This window comes from Meleagris gallopavo, chromosome 14 (assembly GCF_905368555.1).
Source record: "Meleagris gallopavo chromosome 14, MGAL_WU_HG_1.1, whole genome shotgun sequence".
In the NCBI taxonomy this organism is placed as follows: domain Eukaryota; kingdom Metazoa; phylum Chordata; class Aves; order Galliformes; family Phasianidae; genus Meleagris; species Meleagris gallopavo.
Window position 1 is genome coordinate 16,264,738 of NC_139417.1, and position 24,404 is coordinate 16,289,141.

Sequence of the window (24,404 nt, forward strand, 5' to 3'; positions counted from 1 at the left end):
AGCAAAATGGCACAACGGATGAGTCTTGGACACGTAGACACGGTGAGCCCAAGCGTTCCCCATCGCTGCCCACAGCATCCTCAGCTCACATCCTCGCTGCTCTGCTGCTCAGGCAGTGGTCGGTGCCACCCGCGCTGCTCGAGCCGTACCAGCACTGCCTGTCCCACCATCACCAGCTGCTCACAGCCGCGCCGCACAGCGCCTTTCCTGCCGCTTCTTATTCTTGGCACCCGCCGCTCTGACTCGCTTCCAGCTGAGGTTAAAGCATTTAGGAGTCTGTTTGCACAGTGTTTTTTTAATGCGACCTCTGGTTGTAACACACACTTCCCCCTGCACACACAAAAATACTCAAATTGCTCTTAGGTTAGTAACTGTCTCATATTCCCCAGCAAAAGGAAAAAAGAACTCTGGATAAGATTTCTTTCTTTGCATTTTACCAATCACTTGGTTCCCATATTTCAACTTTGTATTTGGATTTGAATGGTCACAAAACGCCTCCACCCAGGGAACATCAGCCTGTTTCCTAGCGGAGGATCAAACTACTGCTTGCAAAATAACAGCACTTTTAAGCACCAAAAATACAGTCAGACCCTCAATTAGTTTAAGTTCCATTAATCCCACTCGTGGGAATTCGTTAGCGCACGGCAATCGGAGGAGCTCCCAAGGGCTCTCACCAAGACCTGCACGGAGCTGCACCGCTTCATGGCCACAGCACAGGGAAGGTGTCACAGGAAGAGGACCCCAGTGCTGCAGCCACCACCACAAACCCCAAACCATACCCTCAGCAGCACGGCGGATTCACAGTCGTGGCTCTGCAGAACTGGGGTGCTCCAGTGACAGCTGGAAGGGAAGACAAAGTGCTTCCCTGTTACCGAACAGTGGCATCTCCCAAAAAAGAGAGCTTTCAGATGGAAGTAAATTTTACTATTTTATTTGTGAAAAAACTACAAGCAGAATTCATAAATAGACATTTCTATTTAAAGCAGGAAAATGATAAAGTGGCTTCTAATAACAGTCGTGCACATGCCAGTAACAGGAATATATTAACATCTTTTATTTGCTAGACAAAGAGCAGTGTCCAATATAAATTTCTCGAAAACATTTAAGACCTGTGAATTTCTGACCAGTTCACAAAACCACCATTGACACTTTAGCATGAAGATTAAAACAAACCTAACAGGACTGTCAGCTCTAAAGACTTTACAGAGCGGAAAAACTTTCAGAAGCGTTATACAAGCTGTCTTTCTGGGCAAATGAAAAATATAGCTCGTATAATACATTAACATAAAAATCCACAAGATAAGATTATGTTTTGACATACTTAAACAAGCATTCTATATTTGTCTCCAACAAACAAAGCTAAGGAAATAATGTAACCATCTTTACACAGTAAATTAAGGTTACAAGTCATACACAAGAACAGAACTGCTTGCGCATTAAAAACTGTTCAGCTCCATTGTCATACTCTAAATGTTGGCTCTTAAAACCATTCGGTTACATACAAGCAAAGGTTATTATATAGTCAGCAATTAATAAGTTTTCAATAATTTAAGTTTATGGTAGAGCTTAAAAAAGTAGACTGAGAATGATCTTGGTAAGGCAGGTGAAAAATCTCAGTGGAAATAAACTCATGGAAGCTACCGCCACGTTTTAGATCTGTCCAATTTGAGACCAGCAAAGTATTCCAATTAAAATAAATATCTGTTTGCTTAAAATGCTTTTGGATTCTTCCTTTGCATAACTACGTTAAACTGAGTGAGTCGGGCAAGTTGTGTCGGTATGTGTGTGTCTGTGCCAAATTGAAACTTAGCGAACGTAACACTGTGCTTTACTTACCTGCTTCTGTGCCACTGAGCGCCCAGAGCCTGGTCCTTCCTCTAGACTAGTGTTTTGTTGGCTTGCTTGTTAGCCACGCTCCCCAACAACAGCAGGAAACCTACGGATGCAGTGTGAACAGAATCCCATTTCTGGACACGTGCCTTGGGGTGCTGAGCTCAGAAACCAAGTGCAGAAGTGAATGCTGTCCTTCAAACCCACGGCACAACGAGGCCGGCTGAGCTGGATGCTTTGCTAGCAGTTCCTACCAAATGCAGAATTACAGGTCACTTGTCCCAAAGACATTTTCCCACTTATTTACAGTAAGCTGCTTCATCAAGGAGGCACGCCCAAAACCAGATTTTGCTTACTGAACCAGTAGCCGATGAGTAGCCGGGTACCGCATTAAAGCTCATCTACAGGTCCATCCATCTGAGAAAGAAGCCATTTCCCGGTACACACAATGCTTTTTTTGCACAAATTCCCAGATTCAACGACGAGTGGGAGCACATGGCTGACTTGAAGCACCAGGAAGAGCCCCACTGGAGGGACGTGCCGTGCGCTCGCACGCGCCGCTGGATCATGGGCACCATGCGCGCAAGCCTAATTGATAATGGATCATTTATAAAGCAGTGCAAAATATACAAGTTCGGGGGCATCTTCAAAAAATCTCTCTTAAAAAATTATTCCAATACATTTCAGTAAAATAAATAAATATGGCTGACCAGTTTACCCTCCCTGAGACCCTTAAAGGAATAGTAAAAACTGGAAAAGGAATGTCTTTGCAATATCCCACTAATGTTAAAATGTGGATTGAGAAATTCATAGTATTTAAAACTACGTATAATAAATTGTCTTGATGCTCATAGGAAGCATCCGGTTTCCTTTGGTTCTTTAATAAATACTTTAAAAATGCTTAAAAAGGTAAAGACGGCCTACACCGCGGATATCAGCAGAATTACACTGGGGTGCCCATAGGAACACACTGGGAACACCACCACCACCACCACGGCACTGCCACCGCGTGCACCCTCAGGCAGAGGCTGGGAAGGATTGGTGGCACCGCACGGCTTTCTGTCACTGTGTGAAAGGAACCTACATCTGCTACTCAAAACCACGCTGATTTTAAAGGAAAGGTTACACCAGTTGCCTCCACAAAGAGAAACGCCTCTTGCTGAGCAAATAATTCACAATGTAACAGCGGGCACGGAGTTGTCAGAAAATAAAAGTGGCCCTCTTTCAACATACCCCAGCGTTACGCATCAGTGTTGACCAAAGCCACCGCCTCTGTGCCTGAAATTACTGCAAAGCACTGGGGCCACTAAACAAAGGGGAAAAAAAAAAAGCAAAAGAGGTTTTTTTCTACCTCTTCAGACTAGTGTTTTAGCAGGATAATGCATGGAAGGTAAACTGTAAAGCAACACTAACAGGCCAGGAAAAGGAATGGCAGCCTAAATACATCAGAGCACAAAGGAAGGAGGTGCTGGTCACAAGCAGTGCCCAGCACCAAAGTTTTTCACTGCTTCTGCAGCAGGATACCAGGAGCATCTGCTGCCACATGCCTAACATCCCTGCTGGGTGCTGGTCAGCTGCTCTGGAGCACAGCTGGAATTGTGCTGAACAGCAATCATGCAGCACAGGACATGGAGCTGATGGCACCCAAGTACGTGCTGCAGCGAGAAACAACCCCACAGCACTGCTGCCTGAAATCCCAAGCACAACTCCAGTTCTAGAGCTACGTCAGTTATTGATGCAGGTTTGAAAAACAGCCAGAATTCATTAAACCTAAGAATGCTGAACTTCTGTGGGATTGGCTATGCATGCTACAGCGATGCTCGCGTTACCAAAGCATGTGGATCGGGGTGTGCTGACACCAGCCTGGCTCTGAGCACTCATGCTCCAGTTGGACACAAACCTGCAAAGTGCCGAGCCGAGTCACTCCAGTGCAAACATGAGTTGCCCTAGAGCGATCCTCTGATTTCACATCCCAAGGTATAAAAATCCAAACTGTGTTCAGTACACTTTAGCCATTGCTTAGGGAAGAAATGGGGAAGGAACAAGTCAAGAAAACGGGTCCTGTCTAGGTTCGAACCTCCAGGAACACTCCTCGCCTACGACCAGTTCCATTTCAGTTTCAGCACTTTCACAGAAGGGGACTGTCTCAGATCTCTAACTGCTCAATATTTTGTTTTCACTTCACAGTGTTTCAAGCACCAGCGTTTCCATGTATTGGTTTCAAATAACCCTTTATATATATTTATTTATATATATATTTATATATAATTTATATCAAAACTGATAGTACACAGTATAACTGGAAGAAGAACTGAACTTAAAAAGGATATGTTGAGAAAGGATGGAGTTTGTGAATGCAATAAATAAAGCCCCCTTCCCTCCCCACCTGCTCCCTATCCCAAAACAAAAGTCGTAACGTTCATGGAAAATTGTGCACAGCAGATATTATAAAAAGTAGATTCAGGAGCACATCCAATTATAAATGATTGTTAGGAAAATCATATAAAACAATGGAATACATAAAAGTGTCAAGAGTAATCATTAGGGTGAGAAATTCCTTGGTGGCCAGATGCCCACGGCAAGCAGAAATTATCCTGGTTGCATCAGTAAGAGGTCGATGTCCAAGGAAGTGTGTTCAAGCACAGAAGAGGCTCTCCAGGACGTGAGCAGCGTGGGCAGGTGGAGTGTTTGAATTTCATACCCTGATTCATAGTTTCCACAACTCCATGTGCAACTTTCAGAAAGATTCATCATTGACTGCTGACATGTCCCCCTTTGGCGTGGAGGAGCGGGACGAGCCCTTGTCTGTGCTCTCAGAGCCCGAGCTGCTCTGATTCTGTTGTTCTGAGCCTGCACTGGAGGTCACTGTAGAAGATGACGTGGAAGAGGAGCGAGTCTTTTCCTTAAAGTCTGTGATAATTACCGTGACATTTCCCACTGTGACTGCCAGCTGTTGTGCAGTACTTCTGTCCACATTTTTCAGTCTGGGTCTAGAATAAATGAGAAAACGTTTATAAACAAAATGAAAACAAATGAGAAAGGAAGAGTTTATTAGGGAAAAAAAAAAACAAAACCAAACAGCATTCAAAAAGTTTGGTGGTCTTCCTTCCACTTGCCTGCACAAACTGTAATAATTGGGAAGAGAACCCAGGCAGCAGCAAATGCTGCACAGTAGAGGACACAGGTCTGACCTCCTGCTCCCTGCAGCAGGGTGTTCCATCCCAGGGGAAGACCTGTCATGTAGAGCAAACAGTGCCATGCTGCTGACAGTTATCTTCAACCATCTCTGCTAGAAAGCAGGACACTAAACCAGAGCCAAGCAGACAGGAGCCAAGGAGACCTAGGGATCTCCTCCCTAAAGGGAGGATGAAAGGATTCTGTTATCTAAATTCTCCATCTCCCCATGTGCCCTGATGTTATGAGACAAGGCTGTGACTCCACAGTACAAAGCCACATTAAAGCATTTGAACACTGCTCTTTCATTCCCATATTGGAGCTTTGCAGCTGCAAACAACACGGGCACTGGGACAACTTGGCTCCTCTTCCAACCGCTTCAAGCTTCAACAAATCAGATGCCCAATCAGCCTGTGTGTGAAATCGCTCAGAACATTCCCTTGGAAATAACATCCAGAACACACAATATTTCTTGCAGCTAGCTCTTTGGGCCAGAGAAAAAAAAAAAATAACAGAAAAGAAACTGATATTTATAGCTTAGGATTATCTCAGTAATTTGCATGCTGTGCTATCATTCAATTAGTAATGCAGCTAATAAGGGTCTAGACTCTAGGAAGCTGACATCCACGTGTGCTTCAGGGGCTGGTCCAAAGCCCTGATACAACAAATCTCGGACACTCCTCCAGCTGCCAACCAATTCCAAGTCAGCTTCAGCAACTGCTGCAATTTACTGCTTTTCCTCCTAATTAAAGGTCAGACTTAAGCAGTGGAATATTCTCAGTAGGGAAATTAAAAAGGAGAGTCTTTATACTTCAGTGAAAAGTAGCTTGCTGAGAACTGCCTTATTCCAAGAGATGGAGGGAAGGATAACTGCAGCTTTTAAACCAATTTTCTCTTTGTCTACAGCATATTAGGCTAATGCAGCCTAAACAAAGAAGAAAATTAAGCTGATTTTGTATTTGCCATGTATACTCGTTGGCTCACAGTGCTAAGTTAACAAGAAGGAAGTCCTTAAAAAGTTAATCCATGTGGTATTCCAGAACTAGACAGAATAGAAAGAAGCATTAAGGATGAATGTACAGCTTCAGGGATAGACAACTGCACTGCTGCAGACTTCCTTAACAAAAATGAAGCTGCTACAGCACAAGCAGTATTTTCATATCAAACCTAGAAGGTGTTTCATACAACAAGTTGTATATTTCTAACAAGTACAGCAGGAGCAACAATTCTAATAGCTTTAGAACACAACCAGAATGCTAACCACATAGGAATACCCACAGGTAATACTTCCCAGTCTTCTCAACCCAGCAGCAGTGAGACACACGCCCACGTGCACGCGTTGCACATACGCACTTACTTAGTGAGCAAGTGTAACATAACCACAGACCAGATGAGATGATGTCACCTCATTTGTGGGTGACAAGGAAGGGCAGCCAGCTCAGCAACTTCTGGGGTTTCCGTCAGCTTTTGATAACATCTCAGATGAGCACTGCCCCAAAGCATCAGCACTGAATGCAGTGGTAAGCGTTCCCGGAAGCGTAGTACACGTACGTATTTTCCTCCTCAAACCCTGAGTTCCTCTAGGAAACCCAGCTCTTCCTGTAATTGGGCTGGGGCAGTTGTTTTCTCTCTTACTCAGCCCAAGAAATGCTGGCCCAGATAAACAGACCTTGCCGCCTCCACCTCCTGACAGCACCAAACATGCGCTCCTGCTATAGCTTCTCCAAAGCCACCACTGACCAAATGCACTGATGCTTCACATCCTCTTTTATAGCTGAAAAAGTTTCTGGCCAAGTAAGAAATGCAATTCAAAACAAAGAGTGCAGGACAATGCAGAAATAAACAAAGGTTCTGTCAGAAATAAGCATGGAACCAGGAGTTCAAACAGGACTCCTTCAAAGAGTTACCAAAAAATGCTAAGAAACTTGGGCATGAAAACCAATAAAACAGGTAACCTGGAACTCTGTAAAAATCAGGGCCTTGAAGAGACGACTGACAATGCTCTTGAGGGCACTGAGCTGTAAGTTCAGTTCCACTAAACTAAGCACTTCAAAACAGAGTTTAATATTCAAAGGACATTATGTATTCCCTAAAAATAGTCCAGGTAGACCTGATACTACTAAGGATTAATTAGGAATGACAAAGTCTTGTCACAAAACATGAACTAGATAACTCTGCAGTAGACAGAATGACTCCTTTAAGGAGTGAAAACAATTATTTGATGCAATCTATCAACATAACATTATCTCATTAGTCAAATGCACTGAGACTCCTGCATCCTAAGCTTGGAAGGAAGTACTGTTTCAAAAAGAACAAGAAAAAAAAAAAATCACTGCAATAAAGCTGTACTTCTACAACCAGCCCAAGAATACAAGAACATAAAACCTATACTTTGATTCCCAATTTTTGATTTATGAAGCAGAGCACAAGACACTACTTAAGGAAAACAAGCACGGAGTATCAGTGTAGGCAAGACTAGGATCAAACCTCTCTCCATAAACAGCTGCTCAATTCAGATAGGTAAACAAAACCAACCATTCATGCTTTTTGCTGATAGCAAGATTCCAAAAAATCTGCTCACACAGTCTTAACTCCAGCACACTCAGAGAATTACCCTGACAATTACCATGACTTAATTACAGGTAAGGAAATAAAAAAATGTAAGCCTTCGTTACTGGTATCAAACAGTGGCAAGAATTTGACCAAGATCAGTACGATGACTGATGAATACAGTCCAGCCAAGACACATTACTGCCCAAGTGACATATGATTTAAGCAATGAAATGAGAACTGAGTGGCTAATAGAACAAGTATTTCCAATGCTTGAATCTGTCCTCACCAGAAGAGCGTTAGAGAGCTTACACATGCACAGCCAAGGAAGGTCGTGTCATACTGACTGTACCAGATCCTGTCCTTTAGACAGTCCTGTCAGCCCACCAAAAGAGCAGTGTCTGCTATGTAATACAATTCTCAGATATTAGTAGCTTAATGCTTTCCATAAAGTTACCTTGAAGTGTGATTTGAGTCGCTTGTCTTTGTTGTAGTGTTCCCAGACTGTATGCTGTTTGCTTCACTAGGAGGATCTTTCACAATATCTGACTTTGGTCTGTAAGAATGGGAAGGAAGAGGGGAGATTGTGTTAGATTAACATTCAAATCAATCAATCAATGCACAGCACTGCTTAAGTCACGCCACATTTAACACTGCATCCTTGAAACTTACTTAGTCTTCTTGTTAGTGTTCTTCTTTGTGACGCTGGGACTGATTTCCTTCTCCTTGTCAGGTTTTTCTTTATCTTGTTTTTCCACTTTCTCCTTCTTCTCCTTCTTGGGTGGTGGTGGGGTTGCATACTGCTGGGCAACTTGCTGTGCCACCAACTGAGAGTTTATCCTAGGTTTTCTACAATGATAATAGAGAGATCTGTAGTCAGACTTTATAAAGCAACAATTACTTTACAGAAAGCACTGCAAAGATTTATTTCAGCAACTGGGGAAGAATACCTCACTTAAGAAATAGCACATGGATGCCCTCATTTCATGTTGAATACTACTGTTGCTACCAAACAAGACAAGTGTTCAAATTAAGAAATGCTCCCAACCGCTGTTCCACCATTTTCAGCCTCATCTAATGCTCTTAAGTATAATGCTCCCTCTCTCCCACCCATTTCATGAAAACACAGCCCAAACTTAGACAACAGTGAAAAGCAGCTTCCAAGAAGTTGCCAACCACACTGCATGGGCTACTCCTCAACAGAAGGAACAGAGGTAAAGACAAAAGTCAGTTCCCTGATAACTATCAGGCTCCAGCTGTATTTTTTCAAATGAGTTTCTGGTGCACTGATGCAGCAAGCAGTACATGTAACAAAGAACAAGAGAAGGTAACTGAGATGGCTTTGTCCCAAGTGCCAGGATTGAAATTCACAGAAAACAAACAGGCATTCAGCACCCTGTAGGGAGAAAGGCTGTGCCAGCCCCCAGCACGTTGTCCTCACACCATTGTCTGAAAGCCCTGAGTGGAGCTCTGGGATATATACAGTGTACCCTTGGGTTGAAAGAGAAGCAAAAGAGTCAACTCCTCCAAATCACAGTGAGGTCCTCAGCACAGGGCAGGAGGAATGGCTGCTCACCATCACAGCATGTGGCAATCCAGGGCAAGGCACCAGCTTATGCCATGACTGCCACAAGAACTCGAGTCTGAGCAAGGACACCAAGCAATGCACAGGTCAAGCAATGCACAGCAACACAATTCACAGGCTGGAGGCAGGAAGAAAAAGGGAACACAACAAAGGTAAGCAAAATGTCTTGCAAAGACAATTTCAAATTATGATTTATAAAAAAAATAAAAATAAAAATAAAAACCACCAAGGCATGCAAGAACCTGATGCTCCCACAGTCCCAAGTAATTCATACCTTGGTTTCTTCTGCATTCCTCAACCAAACTGGTCCAGTACAGAGCAGTACCATTACCCCACAAAGACCTACACCCTCCCTGTGGCTTTGGAGGGGAAGGAAACAGAGCTGTCAACTCTATTAGGAGTTGAACTCTAATTGCAACAGTTGTTGATGCTTGTCCACGTTGTTACACTGGTTACAAGCACAGCTCAAGCTTTATGCAGGTTAAGGAAAGACTCTCAAGGCAGCACACAGCTGACACCTGCACCAACACGGGGACAGTGGGAACTACGGGGAGCCACGAACCCCACACAGCTCCCAGGTTGTTTTGAACCTGCCTGCACTGCAGTTACACCACTGACTGCTGCTGGAACCCTGACACAAACCCTATTAGCCTGATCATCACCTACATCATTAATGCCGCCCTGCTGATTACCTGCTCCCTGCTCTTTGGTCCTGCTCAGCATTACAGGGCACAAACCCAAGGCACTACAAGCACCCAGGAGGAACTCGTGGCTGCTGCCCTACAAACAGGGCAGCCTGGTCAGCCTGCTCCAGCAACAGGCACCACCAACCTCCAGAGCCATCTCTGGTGTGGCTATTCTTCCTACAAATGTATGTTGAGCCACATCTACCCTAACACTTGATTTCACAAGTTTTTGCACGTCTACAGGCTGGAATTGGGGTAATCTATGGCAATCTACCATCACCATTTGCATTTTTCATGCAGTACAGAAACTATTATGCATTTTGTGCTACAATCTGCACATTTTCTAGAGAACAAAGAATCTGGATTTCAGCCTTCAGTAAGTATGGTGTACCAATAATTAGCTCTGCAGATCAGACCAAGCAGTTCCCTGTTCTATGCAACAGTTTATAGAACAGCAGAGGTGTTCAGCACCCTGGCACCTAGAATCCTGGTATACAGCAATTTCTGTCTGCTGACTGTGAATAAGCATGCAACAAAGCCTTCTGTTATTCAGAGAAGTTACTCAGATGCAGCCACATGCAGCTGGCAGCAGCAGCTTGTCTGAAGCAACCTGCTGACCCATCACTCTTCCAGGAACAGAAAATTATGACATTTTTCCTTGCCAGCAGCTAATTCAATTAAATAATAACAATAATAAAAAAGGATGTTCATGCATTGTTTCCTGATTTTCACTTCCTATAACTTAAAAAGTAACGTGAAAAGTCTCAAGCATCAAGGAACCTTGAAAGAAAAGGCAAACACCATCTCCCTGCATGATTAACCCCACAGCGTGGAGCTGCCTCCCGTGCCACGCTCACAGCAATCTGCTGTTTACCCAGGCAGGTAAATCAGAACCTCGGGCTCTGTGTGGGAAGTCCCAGCTCAGGAACCTGAGAGCACCACTTTCCACATCTCTCTGTTTTTAATTCTGTTGCTGTTTGTGATGTAATTCTCAACCTTAACAGCTACTGAGGTGTAATTCACGTTGCTTGAATAAAGATTTGAATGTTAAAGGGGAAATTACTTCTTTTTAATGAGTGGTCTTAGTTGATAAAAGAACACAAGTCAGAACACCAGTTCAGCAACTGGCATAATAGCAGTAATAGCAATAGCAGTGACCAATGCCTTGCAGTCAGGCCCGCAGTGCTGCCCCAGCCAGGACCTGCTGGTTAGAGGCCCTTCACAAGAAGCCAAACAAAGCAAGCACAACAGCATGTTTCCAGCACAGCAAGCCATAACCATAGTAACCACAACCAAAGGATGTGTATGCAGTACCCCAGCCTCACTCCAAGCACAGCCCTGTCCTGCAGCACGCCGGCTGCTCAGCCTTCCAGGAGCAGCAGCAGCACTGCTGGGTGACAGCCCACACTGGGCACCACTCACCTTGCCTTCCTGAGTGCAAGCAATGACATAAAGCCAGTGGGAAGAACTACGTCTCTTCCCATGAGGGCTACAACAACTTTGCATCCCTTCCAGAACATGAACTCATAAAAACAGAAGGAACCCTTTTTGCTGCTTGTTTTTTTTTTTTTTTTTCCTTCAAATTTCTTTTTTCCTTTCTTTTCTGAACATTACAATGTGGCTGAGTGTCCCTCACCCTAATTCTGTTTCCATCTGGCACTTTTTTTTTTTTTGGCACCCTCCAAAGAGAATGCTTCAACTCTAATACACCATTATTATCTAAATGTAAGTTATCACTCAAGCAGAATAACCTGAACAGAAACTTAAAGCCCCTTCCAAATTTTCTGTATGACAGAGAGCCTCAGAAATGAGCATTAACCATTTTAATCCCAAATCTGCTCACCATCTTGCTGTCCGTAACATGAAAACAAATCATACAAACCATGAACATCAGGCAACAAAAATTAAACCTCATCTCAGCCTCTTCTAAACAGAGCACCAATATCTATCTCATCATTTAGTCCAATGTCATCACGCACACAACACAGCTAACAAATCCCAGTCTCCACAGTAAATGTCTCTGAAGAGATGCAACACTGCATAGTGGTCTCAAACACATCCAAGTTCCAGGCCAGCAACAAAAAGGGCAGAATTACTGTAGTGATGCCAACAGCTGAGCATAAGAACAACTTGTCGATGCAAGTGTCCAGGACAAGATGGTTTCCCTTTACCTGGCATTAAGTTACGCTTTGCTTGGCCAATTTCCCCCTACTTAAGGTGACAGTCTGGGTAAAGAACCAACTGTGAAGTTGCAATCTTGATGTGACATAAATGAACACTGCCCGAGTTTTCAGAATCCAGTGACAAGAATTGGCCTCTCCCACCCTAAAACTAAGCACAATTAAACTATGCTTTCAAAGGTGCATTGAACCAATTGCTTCACATTAATTATAGTGTTCAACTGCAGCTGACCACAGGAGAAAGTATTTGCAGCCAAGAAATTGTGATTCATGAGAAAGCTGAACAGATTTGGCTATTTAGAGTATGATTCGGGCACCCAGGTCTTCACTTCGTGCTGCACACAAATACTCCCAGCTACCACAGAACATCTCAAGTTGTAAGGGCCCCACAAGGAGCACTGAGTCACACTCTTGACTGCAGAGAGAACCATCCTACCCCTCCTGTAACAGAGCTGGGCTGTACCCTGGGACTGTCCCATTAAGTGACACTGCGTGAGACCAACAGGAAGCACCCAAAGCATGAGTCCTTCCACCAAGGGCTCCCACAGATTGCTGTGCTCCCAGAACAAGAAAGCACTGTACTCCTAAGGTTCTGCCAAGCATCTCCCAGTGCACTTCCTTCCATATCTTCAGGCTCGCCTTTGGAAAGTCGTTTCAGGGCTGAAAATAGAGCACAAGCACTGCACACAGATCACACCACGCGTTCAACATGTGCTATTTACTCGGAGCTGGATTTGCAGGGGGATAAAGGAGGATAAGTCTCACCGTATTTTTCATGTGACCCTAATTTCTGTATCTGTTTGGGATTTCTCTGATCCTGCTTTCTCAACACATCACAAACCACCCATCTCCTGAAGGCACAGCGTGGAAACCGCAGCCTGCTTTACAGCCACAGCAGCACACACGGGGACTCCGGCAATCCCAGCAATGTGGATCTAATTATAATTGCTCTTACTTTCCTACAACTCTGTTATCAGAAGAATGAAAGTAGCATCAAGTGGGATTTCAGAGTCAAAAGCCTCATGTAACATGAAGTACTGAGGATTTGGGTAATTTCATGCTGTTCGAGCTTTGATGCAAGTGGTGATACAGCAGACCTCTGAGAGGCTCTCTGCTTCTTTTGAGGAAATCTGTTTCATATGCAGCGCAGTGTAAAGTTGAAGTACATGATTATTTTAATAATCCCAGCAACATGAGTGTCTCTCTGCTCAAAGGAAAAACGGGACTAAAAGTATTGATGTGTTTATGAAACCATTAGTGCCAGAACAATGGTACAGTAATCCCACTTGAGAGAAATTCTGCAAGAGAGGTTAGGAACCAACCCATGGACATATCCAACAGAAAAGAATAAAATTGCCTCCTTTAAGGAATGTTACACCTGGAAGAACCTAAACTTTAGAGAAAGTAAGCCATAAAAACAACAGGATGAGCACTCCATGCATGTGTGTATTCCAGCTCAGTTGTGGTGACCACACAGCCTTTTTCAGCAGCAAGAAAAGAGATGAATGGACAAATTGCCCCTAGTGTACAACTACACAGCATTAGAGGAGCTGTGTACAGACACCTGAGGTTCCCCGTGTAATACAAGACCACAGGACAGCAGCAGTACCAAGAACGAAAGCTCAAACAGCAAGAAACATATGACTGAGCAGTACTCTGTTGAAAGAAGGGAGTTTTCCTTCTGCACTGACTGTTTGAAGTAGATGTTTAAAAATAAGTAAGTTAACCCAAGGAAGATCTAATTTTGGGTTGCAGGTTTGGGGTTTTCATGAGCAAGACACAGTTGTGCCTAACGGGGAGGACAGGCTTTGCTGCGAGCTGGATACACAAGAACACAGCAAAGCATTATGTACGACTTCCAGCGTTAGGTCTGAACATTTTAGAAGGAAAAAAGTGCAAGAAAATAATGACTTCACACACACAAAAACCACTGCTCACCACAGAGTACACAAAGTCCATTTAAAAACGCATGGCCACCTACGGCGAGTTTCCAGCACACCCTCAGCGACTGCCAAGCGCCCACCTGCTGCCTCCTGTGTGCTCTGCAGCAAAGGGCAGCGATGTGCAGATACAGCACAGCCAGGACTGTTAAGGCAACCCCTCCCTTTTCTTCTTCTTTTTTTTTTTTTGTCCTTAGATTAAGAATTAAAAGGTTATTAAATTAAACGCAAGCACTACTGGAGAAAGCATTTACTGGAAGCTGCCTGCTTGCTGCCCATCCGTCACTCTGTGGTGTCAGAGGCTCTTTCAGTGATGCCTGCAGGAACGTGCAACTCTTAAGTCTTATCAGGAGCCTCAGCATTGGCTTTTTCCTTACTATTTGGGCATATTTACAAATCATGATGCTCACCAGCTGGAGAAGGAGCTCAGCAGCAGGAGTATCGGCATACAAATTACACTGTGAGGATAAAGCCAGAGAGCGGGGATGTCTGAGGAATGGCTGGAGTATTTGTCACTGCAGAAGCACCCTTACAGCTCTCCCTGAAGTCCACCTGCTTGCCACCAAGGGACAGAGCTCCAAACCCCCGAGCACAAAGAGCAGCAAAGAGAGCTCCTGCTGCACTCAGGAGTGAAGAACCATCCTCGCAAGGTCCTCTGCAAAACTGCACTTTGAGAGTAAAACCCCCCCTTTTGCAACAACTTAAAATTGTTTTTGCAGGGAAGAAGTTCTACAGCAGTGGGAAAACTGTGCTGTCATACACAAAACCCACAACTGAGTTCATACAAAACCAGATGCAGCCATAAACGTAAAAACGCGACCAAGTCTGAACTTGAGATGATGGCCCTGAGATCACTGACTCTTTTTCCTTAGGCTATGTTCTTTGGTCACCAAAACTGCAAAAGCTGCAGCATTGTTGCTTCTGGCACCTCCATCCAGACACACCTCACTGCAGAACTACCATATGATCCCTGATTTACAACTTCTAAAATTGTCAGGGAAAATTCACTGATCTCAGCACAAAATTTACTCGCCTGCTATCACCCAAAGGATGATAAAACCAAAGCGATTTCACTCGCGTGTCAGAAATAAGCTGCTCTCACTAGCAAAAATTGGAAAACAGTTCATAAAGCTGGCAGCAACCACAATGCGTGTAATAAAATACTCAGATTTACAACAAAACAATTCCTTGAATGCTCCTTCCTTTTGGACTCGTTATTGAGCTGTGTGTAATCCTGTGGAAAGCAAACAGTCCCCCAACTTGCTATCCTGCAGCAAGGTGCACAGGCAGCACAAAGGCTGACAGCTCTGTGCTTATAACAGCTGAGCCATTCCTCTGGAGTCCTCGTGTTGCAGAGCTACCTGCAGTGCAGGGATGTGCCAGTTCACTGGTGTGAGATCGTGCTGTGCTCATGGCACAGCAGCACTCCGTATGCTTGGGGAAAAAAAGACTTCTCTATCATTTACCAGCCAGGCTCAATTCACACAGCAGCACGATGAGACGCTACCTGTTCTACAGCAGATGCTGAGCAGTCTCTGTAGGCCCTAAATCTCCAGGGATGCCATGAAAAGGAGCCAAGTGAGCAAGGTGGTGATTTTAATTCAGCTACGTCAGGAAGGCTTTATCTCATGAGAGACGCCGAGCTCTGCCACAGCACACTGCACAGAAACGGTTGCTGTCTGTGGTCCGAGAGGAAAGCTCCCTGCCCAGTGGAGCAGCGTGCTTTCCTAGCACTGCATGGAATACCAGATGCTCTGAGACAAGGATGCAGGCAGGCATGCCTTTTTATAAGGCAACCGTGTGCCCTAGAGCCTTGTTTCTTGTCATGATACACAACGAGAACAGAGCACAGACAGGCGAGTGAAACCCACTGTGCCTGAGCACAGCACTCTGCTAGGGAAGCCCAGGAAGCCCCCAGCTGCAGCTCTGCCACTGTTCCCACACCTGCATCAGGGAAATCAGCACTGCAGCCCCAGGAGCACCACTCTGGCTTTCAGAATTATCACTCCTGGGCTGGAGGAACTGATTTCAGTTCAGCTCTTCCTCACCTAACGTTTATTTGTACAAAACAGACCTACATAAACATACAGAAATACAATCAGCTGCCCTCCTTCTGGACTCCAAGGAGTGAAAGAGAGCAAGCTCCGTTAGAAGTTCTTTCTTTGAATTCTCCAAAACAATCCTGGTGCTCCATCACACAGCAGTGGTTATCACTGCTGAAAGCTACCAGCTCAGCCAGGAACCCGCGCCAGCTGCAAATCACCACGACCAGCCCAGCACCATCACTTAAAGTCATTTTCCATTTAAAGAGCCTCCCATCAGTGCCCGAGCAGCCTTTCATTACCCATCCCACTTAATACCCACAATCTCTCCACAGCTCACTCGCTCCGTCTCCACTGACCGAGCAGCACAGGGACTGCTGCGTGCATTATTGGGATTCCTGATGCTTTCTCCCTGCCGGCACAGAGCAGCCCTTGGCTGCGTGCCCGACCCACAGCACGCTGAGGACTGGCAGCCTGATGCAAGGCAGCAGCTGAGTGTGGACACACGGAACCCAGGGCACTGCCAGCAGCTGCACAGAGCCGCAGGAGGAGGAGATGCATGCACAAATGCTGTGGTTGCCCACTCAAAGGTAAGCACACACAGCAAGAGCAGTGAGAGCACTCAGCGTGCTGCTGGAGCTCCAGGCTGGTCCTGCAAGTGAAGATTTGGGGGTTAACTTTATTTAGAAGGAAGCAGCTGACCATGTGCAATTAGCAGATAGGCACACATTTAACGTTGTTCCTAACGAAGAAAGGCAATGAAAGCAAAACTGGTTTGTAGACAAATGAAGTGCCAGGAAGAGCTTTCCTGGAAATGGAAGAACACACAAAGTATCTGTGAAGTTTCACTTCCCCCATACAGCAACACACACCAGAAAGCCCAATCACAGCACACGCTGCATCCTCCCAGCCCCTCATACCCCGCATGCTGTACCACACACCAAGATCTTCTATGCTTATATCTGATGTCACATTACAGATTTCTATGAGTACTCAGAAAATTATAAAAGATTCCTAACTCCACAGCTAAATACAGGAATTTTTACGCACAGTGTTACAGAGTATTTTGCTGCTGATAAACACATGCTCCTTATTTTATAATACCAAACACAACACCAGAACTACTAAATGAAAGTCCTGACAACCATCACTGAGCAGTCAGAGAGGGGCAGGTTTGGTGCTTCAGGTGTATTCCCACACCACACCACCCAGGCACCTCAGTACCACCTGTATTTACCAATTTGGTTCATCTCCATCTAACAGTGGGGAAGCTGTGGCAGTGACTTACCCCAGGATGACTACAGCAGAAGAAAATACATAGAGGTCTTCCGATCCTCAAGATCACACCACATCAGAGATGCACATCTACCAGATTACAGAAATTACTCGTTGCTACAGATTTGCAGAAATGAGTCAGTGAGATACTACCATCTCACACTGCTTCCTCTTCTAATTTCTTCCTGGATTTGTGTGGCTAATTGTTTATTCCAAGTAAAAGCAAGCTAAAAACAGAACCATGTTCTTACTCAAATACAATGCACAAAACAGCATGCACTGCCTTAAGCAGCCAACTCCTAGGAGTGCAGATCCCCACACCGCACCAAAGCCAGGGAGAAAAATAGAGCCAGAGCCTCCCAGGTTAGCCCAGTGGTGCAACAAACCATAGAGAAGAAAAAGAGAAAATATTCCCCCCTAATCTCAATCGCCAGAGTGGCTCCCAGCAGCAGCAAGCTGCAGGATCCCATCAACAGAAGGCTTTTGTGCTGGGAGAGGGACAGCAGCACCCTGACATGTGGATCCAGTGCCCAGAAGTCTTCAAAGATTCAGTGGAAACTTAGAAAGCGGCATAGGTTTAAGTTTGCTGCTTGAAAATCATTACCTGTACTAGGAACGCTGGAGGCACACCAAGTCAAAAAGGCAGAAGCAGCCACTTACAGTAAATACTGCAAAAACAACTTAAAGAACCACAAGCTTTTCAGACAAATTTCCTCAAAACAAACAACCTCACGAGTATCACAAAAAGATGAATGGAAATGATCGCTATGGCACAAGCACAAAGCAGAGAGCTCTCCTGCACGTGTTCATTTCAACAGCAGACAGCATTAACTCGGAACCCGCTGCCTCACTGCCTGGGATGCACAGGGGCCGGCTTTGGGTTGGTGCCTGTTTACTTTGCAGCTTCCCTGTTTACGTAGCTCCTTTCCTCTGCAGCAGCAGCCCAAGAGAGCTGGCTGTGTGCTGCTCAGTGCGGGGTGAGCAGCTCCGGCCAACAGCTACATGCGCCCTGCGGCTGGCTGGCTCCTGCTGCTGGGAGCTGCTCCTCCCAGCCTGGGGAAAGACCCCATAAAGTGAGATCATTTCAGAAGCTACTTAAAACATACATTTAAATGGAGCCATCCCCAAGCCTCCGGATGCCCGAGGTTGCTGTGGATATGACAAACACGGCCTGGTGTTTCAGATGGTCCATCCCAGCTGAGGCTCAGCCCTCAGCCCATCCCTGCCAGCTGGCTCCTCCTGCCCAGCACAGCGCGGAGGTCCTGCAGGGCTGGGGCCGAACCTCCAGGCATGTGTGTTTGCAGTAGGAAGCCTGGCCACAAACGCCCTTTGTAAACAAGCGTGCTCATTTTGCAGCACTGGTAGAGCTCTTCCGTGGGGATTTCCACTGCAAGGCAGCTTTCTGACACAGCACAGATCTGCTTTATTTCCTCTGGGACCTCCATGCTTGCATGAAGGTGTAAATCCAGCTTTACGGTCCTGATCTCAAACGCTCCCATCTGGCACTCCTGTCCTCATCATCGCCAACAGCAGCTCTGCACCACGGCTGCACCCTGCACTGTTTGTACACCTGCAACCTTAGCAACAGCTTTCCATCTCCCACACGCAACCAACAGTCACCAAACCCCTTCACAATGCACATAAACACCAGCAAGTTGGCTTCTTCATATCCTGCAACTCTCATACACTGCAAGCCAGCATGAGATGTTTAAGGAAAGGCTGTTCCACAACATAAGTTCACCACTTCTCCATCCCACCTGCTGCAGCAGTGCCCCAGCACACCGCAGCCCTGCAGACAAGCATGGCAGGCACCCACACCTTGCCATTCTCCTGTAGCAAGCTAGAATACCTGAAAATAAATCTCAGAAGAGAGCATTACACAGCCAAGTCTCATTAAGCTGGCCTGTCAGGAAGCAGCAGAGCATGCTTGTGCACAGAGCCCACTGGAGATGCAGGACCCATGCTTCCACAAATTACTTTTTTTTTTACTGCTATATAAACAAACAAAACCACCAGAGTGGTTTTACAAACACACTCATCTGTTGTTTTAATAAGACAGGCTCCAATGACAGAATTGAGCAGAACAGGTCTTCTGTCCTGGAGGCAAGTTTGAAAAGCTGTCAGTAGACAGCAATGCACAGGAAAAAGGCAGTGGCTGTGACAACAGCTTCATCTTATGCCTCTTGCGTTCAAGTCAGTCTTCTTCTCAGACATATCCCATTAAAGAAAGCACTCAGAGCTACACAGATAGACTGCATGAGAACCTAGTCCAAACATGAAGTCTGCAAAGAAAGTAGCTGTGCAGCATTTAACACAGAGCTCTTATCCAGCACCTCCTTCTACCAGAGAGCTGGCTGCACCAACCTTCGTGTTCATCATGGCCACTCCTCACACACACAGCTCTGCAGCCAGAGCCCAGCACCGCTGGGAGTGCACGGGCAAGTTCAGGGCACAACGGCTGCAGTGCCCTCCTACAGCCCCAGCAACAGCCATTCATCAACTGCTGCTGCTTTTAATTCAGATTGTCTGGGAAACTCTCAAACTGCACCAGCTAGCAAAGGAAAGGAGAGACGCATATTCAAGTGTAGTGTCTTGCCTACAAAGTGACTTATTTCCGGATGTGTACAGACGGGTGGAAAAAGGACTCAGAACTCAGGGTAAGCAGTAAATCCTTAAGAGAGATGCTGTAAAGTGAGGAATGCGTATATTTCACCTAAGATTTTGTTTACTAAAGATATTCCAGGAAAAAAAAAACAAAAAACAACATAGATCAGTTTAATAGGTCTGTGCTGATTTCATCTGCAACACAGTCCGTGCACTTAATCACTATTTCTCAGAACTGGATGCATGGTGGGAATCGAACTTCTTTGTGGAAACAGGTGTGAGTGTTTGTGAGAGCTGCGCTCGGCTCTGCCTCGCTCCTGTTATAAATAGAATGCAACCTTCATTAAAGCCTCTCTTCATTAAAACGTTTCAGTTGTGGGATCTATTTTGTGCCACTTGAAGCCTGACTTTAACATACAAAAACTCACTTTTTTTTTTTTTTCTAAAATACACTTTACACAGTTGCTGAAAAGAGACTGCTTGCATAACAGGCATTATGCAATTTCCCAAATAAATAATATCCTTGCAGGGGGGAAGATTACAAAGTCCTCCAGATTTTCAAGGCTACAGATTTGGCTTCACAAGCGGAGTCTGTAAGAAGCACAAGTCATCCCCAATCCTCCTGGGTGCCCACACCCAGAGATCCCATCAGGGACAGTGCCCCACTGGGTACAAACAAAGCAGCCCAGTAGAACACTACTTGCCACCACTGTTCTGTCTCTCAAGAACACAAAGGAAGTTGACACCAGCTAAAATACTCTGGCATGGATGCAGCTGTATTTTTAAAGCTATTCTTTGGTTTGATTTACTACTACTGCTAAGATGGTTTTATTATATCAGTAAAGGGAGACCAGAAAGAAAAAAAAGACAAAACAGAAAAGCAACTTACTAGCCATCTTCGCTTCTGAGAACTACTGCCAGGACAAGTGTAGCACACTATCCTGAGTGAGATAGGAGGCCCACGCAAAGTGGTTCAGGTGCTGGAGCCTGGGGAGACCTCCACACAAAGCTTCAGCTCTGGAGCACAGAGGGACGCGGAGCTGTGCAGGGCAGCATCCATCCTGCCAGCAGCACAGAAACTACGCTTCCACAGCTGAGCTAATCAGTCATGTGCCAAACACAAGCAGCATTTATCTCCTCCAAACAGCAGACTTCTTAATTATCCAAGGTCAGTGGCAGTGAACATTGAACAAACTGACACAGGGAACCCACGCAGACCCAGAACTGGAGGGCAGCAATGCTGCATCTCAATACTAAGTGGCTCTTTTAAGACATGGGAATTACTTTCTAAATAATCAATCAATACATTTGTTAAGGGGCCAATTTTAGAAACCTGTATCAAGTTGCGCACCAGGATAATTACTTTCTTTTTTAACTAACTAATATTTGGAGTACAGTACGAGGCTTTAGACCAACTACAGTAAGCAAATGGCACAATTACACCAACCTTTTATCAGACTCCTTCAGCATTATAGCAGCAGCTCAGCATTCTGATCACTGCATCCTCAGGACATTCACATTTGAGCTTGTCACAGAACAGCAGCTACTGGGGAAATCTCAAAGACCATTTCAGTTTCCCAAAACACAAGTGGTGAGAGGCTGTCAGAGCTTAACTAGCAATGTATAACACAAAGGCGTTGCACAATTTCCCTGAAATTTCTATTCAAAAGAGCAACTACACAAACGCCCAGCCTCAGCTGAAGAGCTGTTTCATGTAGTACCCATCCTTACACAATAAAGGAAAACTTCTGCAACATAAAGGCAAACAACAGATCCAAGCCGAGCAGGATCCTCAGTTTGGTCTTGTGCTGATGAGAAGGGCACCAGGGAGGAGAATGGGAAGGGCACCAAGAGGAGCTGCCCCATGGCATGGGATGGCACCAGCCAGCAGCCATATCCTGTCCAAGCAGCTCAGCCTTCTGTCCAGTCACTGCAATGCCTCTGTGTGCCACTGAGTCCCTGTCCCTTCACACAGCAGTGCAGTGGCCTCACTCACTGCCTCTTTCTGCAGCTGGCAGTGCTGAGCATCACACAGGTGAGACCACCTCCCACCCATGAAGAAGCTCATCGCCATTCCCATGTACACCCAAACCCAGTGGGCACCACTCCATCCCTCCCTCTGGGGCCAGAGCAGCCACCAGACCAACCCCAGCACATCCTGGAGCAGTCCCACGTAAAGCCTCACACACCTTTCTTAAGTGTGTGCGTTTTATCTCCAATGTGCCACACCAAGGAGGAAAAAACAACGTCGCTATGAGTTCATCCGCTAACGCAGCAAAGATTTCCTCCTGAAAGTTATCTCCAAATGAGCATGAAAGAAATAGAAAATGGTCTATTTTGCCCCTTCTCAAGGCTCAACAAGGCTTCAGCCCGTCAGACCTCCCCTGGCAGGAGCTCCATCTGTGCCCTTTCCCCCCTCACTCCCAGCACCAACCTCCCTCACAAGCTCCAACACAATTCTGCATGCATTATTTATCCCTCTTGCTAAGTCATGCAGTGGGATAATTACTTAACTATTGTAATGCTATTTTGCAATGGCTGTACTCTATTATTCTAATTGATTTTCATGGGATTGCTTTTGCTGCATGATTTGAGTGCAAGAACTTACATTCTGCAGAATAAGAAGTTCAGTTTTACACTCACCTGTACACTTGTGAGCTGAAAATCAGTACTGAATTTTTTAGGAGAATACCAATGTCTTTTTAGCAAAAGCAATGTCAGTATATTGCTCCCATTTTTGCTCTCCCTTCTAACCACCGCAGAAGACATGGGATGTTTTTTCAGAAATCTAGTCAAGCAAAGTTATAAATCATACAGCTATTAATCAGAAAACTTTTCCCTTACAAGAGGATTTCATTGGAGTTCAGCACCACATTTGTACTCACCAATGAAAACTTTAAGCCAAAACACGTTTGTACATCTCACTTAATTTAGTACACTAAATTTCACTAAGATAAATGCTCAGTTTCAGTCTGGGAGAATTCTTACAGTAAAGAACTGATTTTCTTCAGTGCTTTCCATATACTCAACACAATATAAGCTACACTCCAGAGTAGCCCAAGTAAAGATTATTTAAGCCTCTTTATCCCCAGGATATTCTTCAGGCTATACATGATTCAAGCGGTACTTGTAAAAGTTTTGTGAAGAGATGAATGGGATTTCAACAACTTCTGCCTTGAGCAAGAAATTATTTTAAGAGGAGCCTTGCTTGGAGCTGCTGAAGCTAAAACTCACCTGCCAGCTCAATGAGCAAAGGCACAGACACAGCTCAGCAGAAGGAATGTCATCTTTTTGGTCCACATGAGGAACAGGAGGAAGAGGACAACTGTATTTGTACACTAACACCAAAACCAAGAACTTCTCTCAGTTGGCAGCAGAAAGAATACACTTTGAACAGATGAGACTCATTAAGAATCATGGCCCTGCAATATTTCATGAATATATTGGACTGAGCATTTTGTTTCCTCCCACAGAGTAACAAGAAGTGGCTTGGTCTTGGTTTGATTACCATCTCTGACGCGTATATAAATGCTTAAATGAAAAAATGCCAAGTTTCACCAGTCTCAGCACTGTTCAAACTTCATAGGATAGAAGGATGACCAAGGCAATGAGAAATCCAAAGAGGTTTCTCCTTAACAGAATTTGTCCCTGCAGCTTCATTTAGGGCTTCATACAACACAATTCATTTCTTTTAAATAGATTAAAAAAAAAAAAAAAGAAAGAAAAAAAAATGCTCCTGGAACAAAGCAAGACCACAGAAGATACCTTCACTTTAATGTCAGCTTACTCCCTATCTTCATAGGAATCAGCGTCAGAGGTCTGAACCTGCTCTTGCAATTGCCAGCAAAGTGCTGCCCTGCAGCCCCTGGACATAATTCAGAGGAGCATGATGCAAACAACAGAAGGTCACCGTTTCCATGTGTCACCTACCTGTTGAACCACCATGACATTTCAATGCTCTCGCATTCAGAAATACAGTCACCAACTGCTATTAAACTAATTTCTTACAGCATCATTCCACATCCCCACATCCTTGCCTAAAAAGGCATTTCCTTATGCTGTGTGCCTTCGTGTAACAAAACACAACAAGGAAACCACACTGCTCATGCCTGTGGCAGGCTTTTAGAAATGAGCAAGTGCTACATGCTACCCCTTAGGAAAAAAAAAGAACTGGTACAGAAACACAGCAGGTCCCTTATTGTGCACTGGGCACCTGGCACGCACTTGGATGTTCTACTACTCTGCACTGCTGACTTTGTATCTGCTGGTTAATGCGTAACTGGAAAAAAACGTCACCCTCTTCACACAGGTCAGGAAGCTGTTGTTTGTGATGCAGTTTCACTATCACTTTGAATGCTGGATGAGTAATAGCAGACTCAGCACAGCCGTGTAAATTCCCAGTGTGTTTCAACCCGGAGATACAACCGAGGAATCGAGAAGAGGCACTCCTAGGTCTGAACTTCTGCATGTAAATGCAGTCCCATCTCACAGAGGCCTTTCAAGCTGTAATTATATATAAATGAGCTAATTAACCTGCA

General features: G+C 45.0%; 1 protein-coding gene across 1 annotated transcript in view; it reads right to left on the reverse strand.

Annotated features, from left to right (window-relative positions):
• Positions 1–915: 915 nt before the first annotated feature.
• Positions 916–24,404, reverse strand: part of RYBP (RING1 and YY1 binding protein) — a 34,026-nt gene continuing 10,537 nt past the window's right edge. Inside the window, exons 4-6 of the mRNA XM_085235781.1 lie at positions 8,227–8,403; positions 8,012–8,110; positions 916–4,820 (exon numbers count right to left, since the gene is read on the reverse strand). Coding sequence (XP_085091907.1) covers positions 4,568–4,820; positions 8,012–8,110; positions 8,227–8,403 — 529 coding nt within the window. The 3' untranslated portion in view covers positions 916–4,567. The remainder of the gene's footprint in view (positions 4,821–8,011; positions 8,111–8,226; positions 8,404–24,404) is intronic.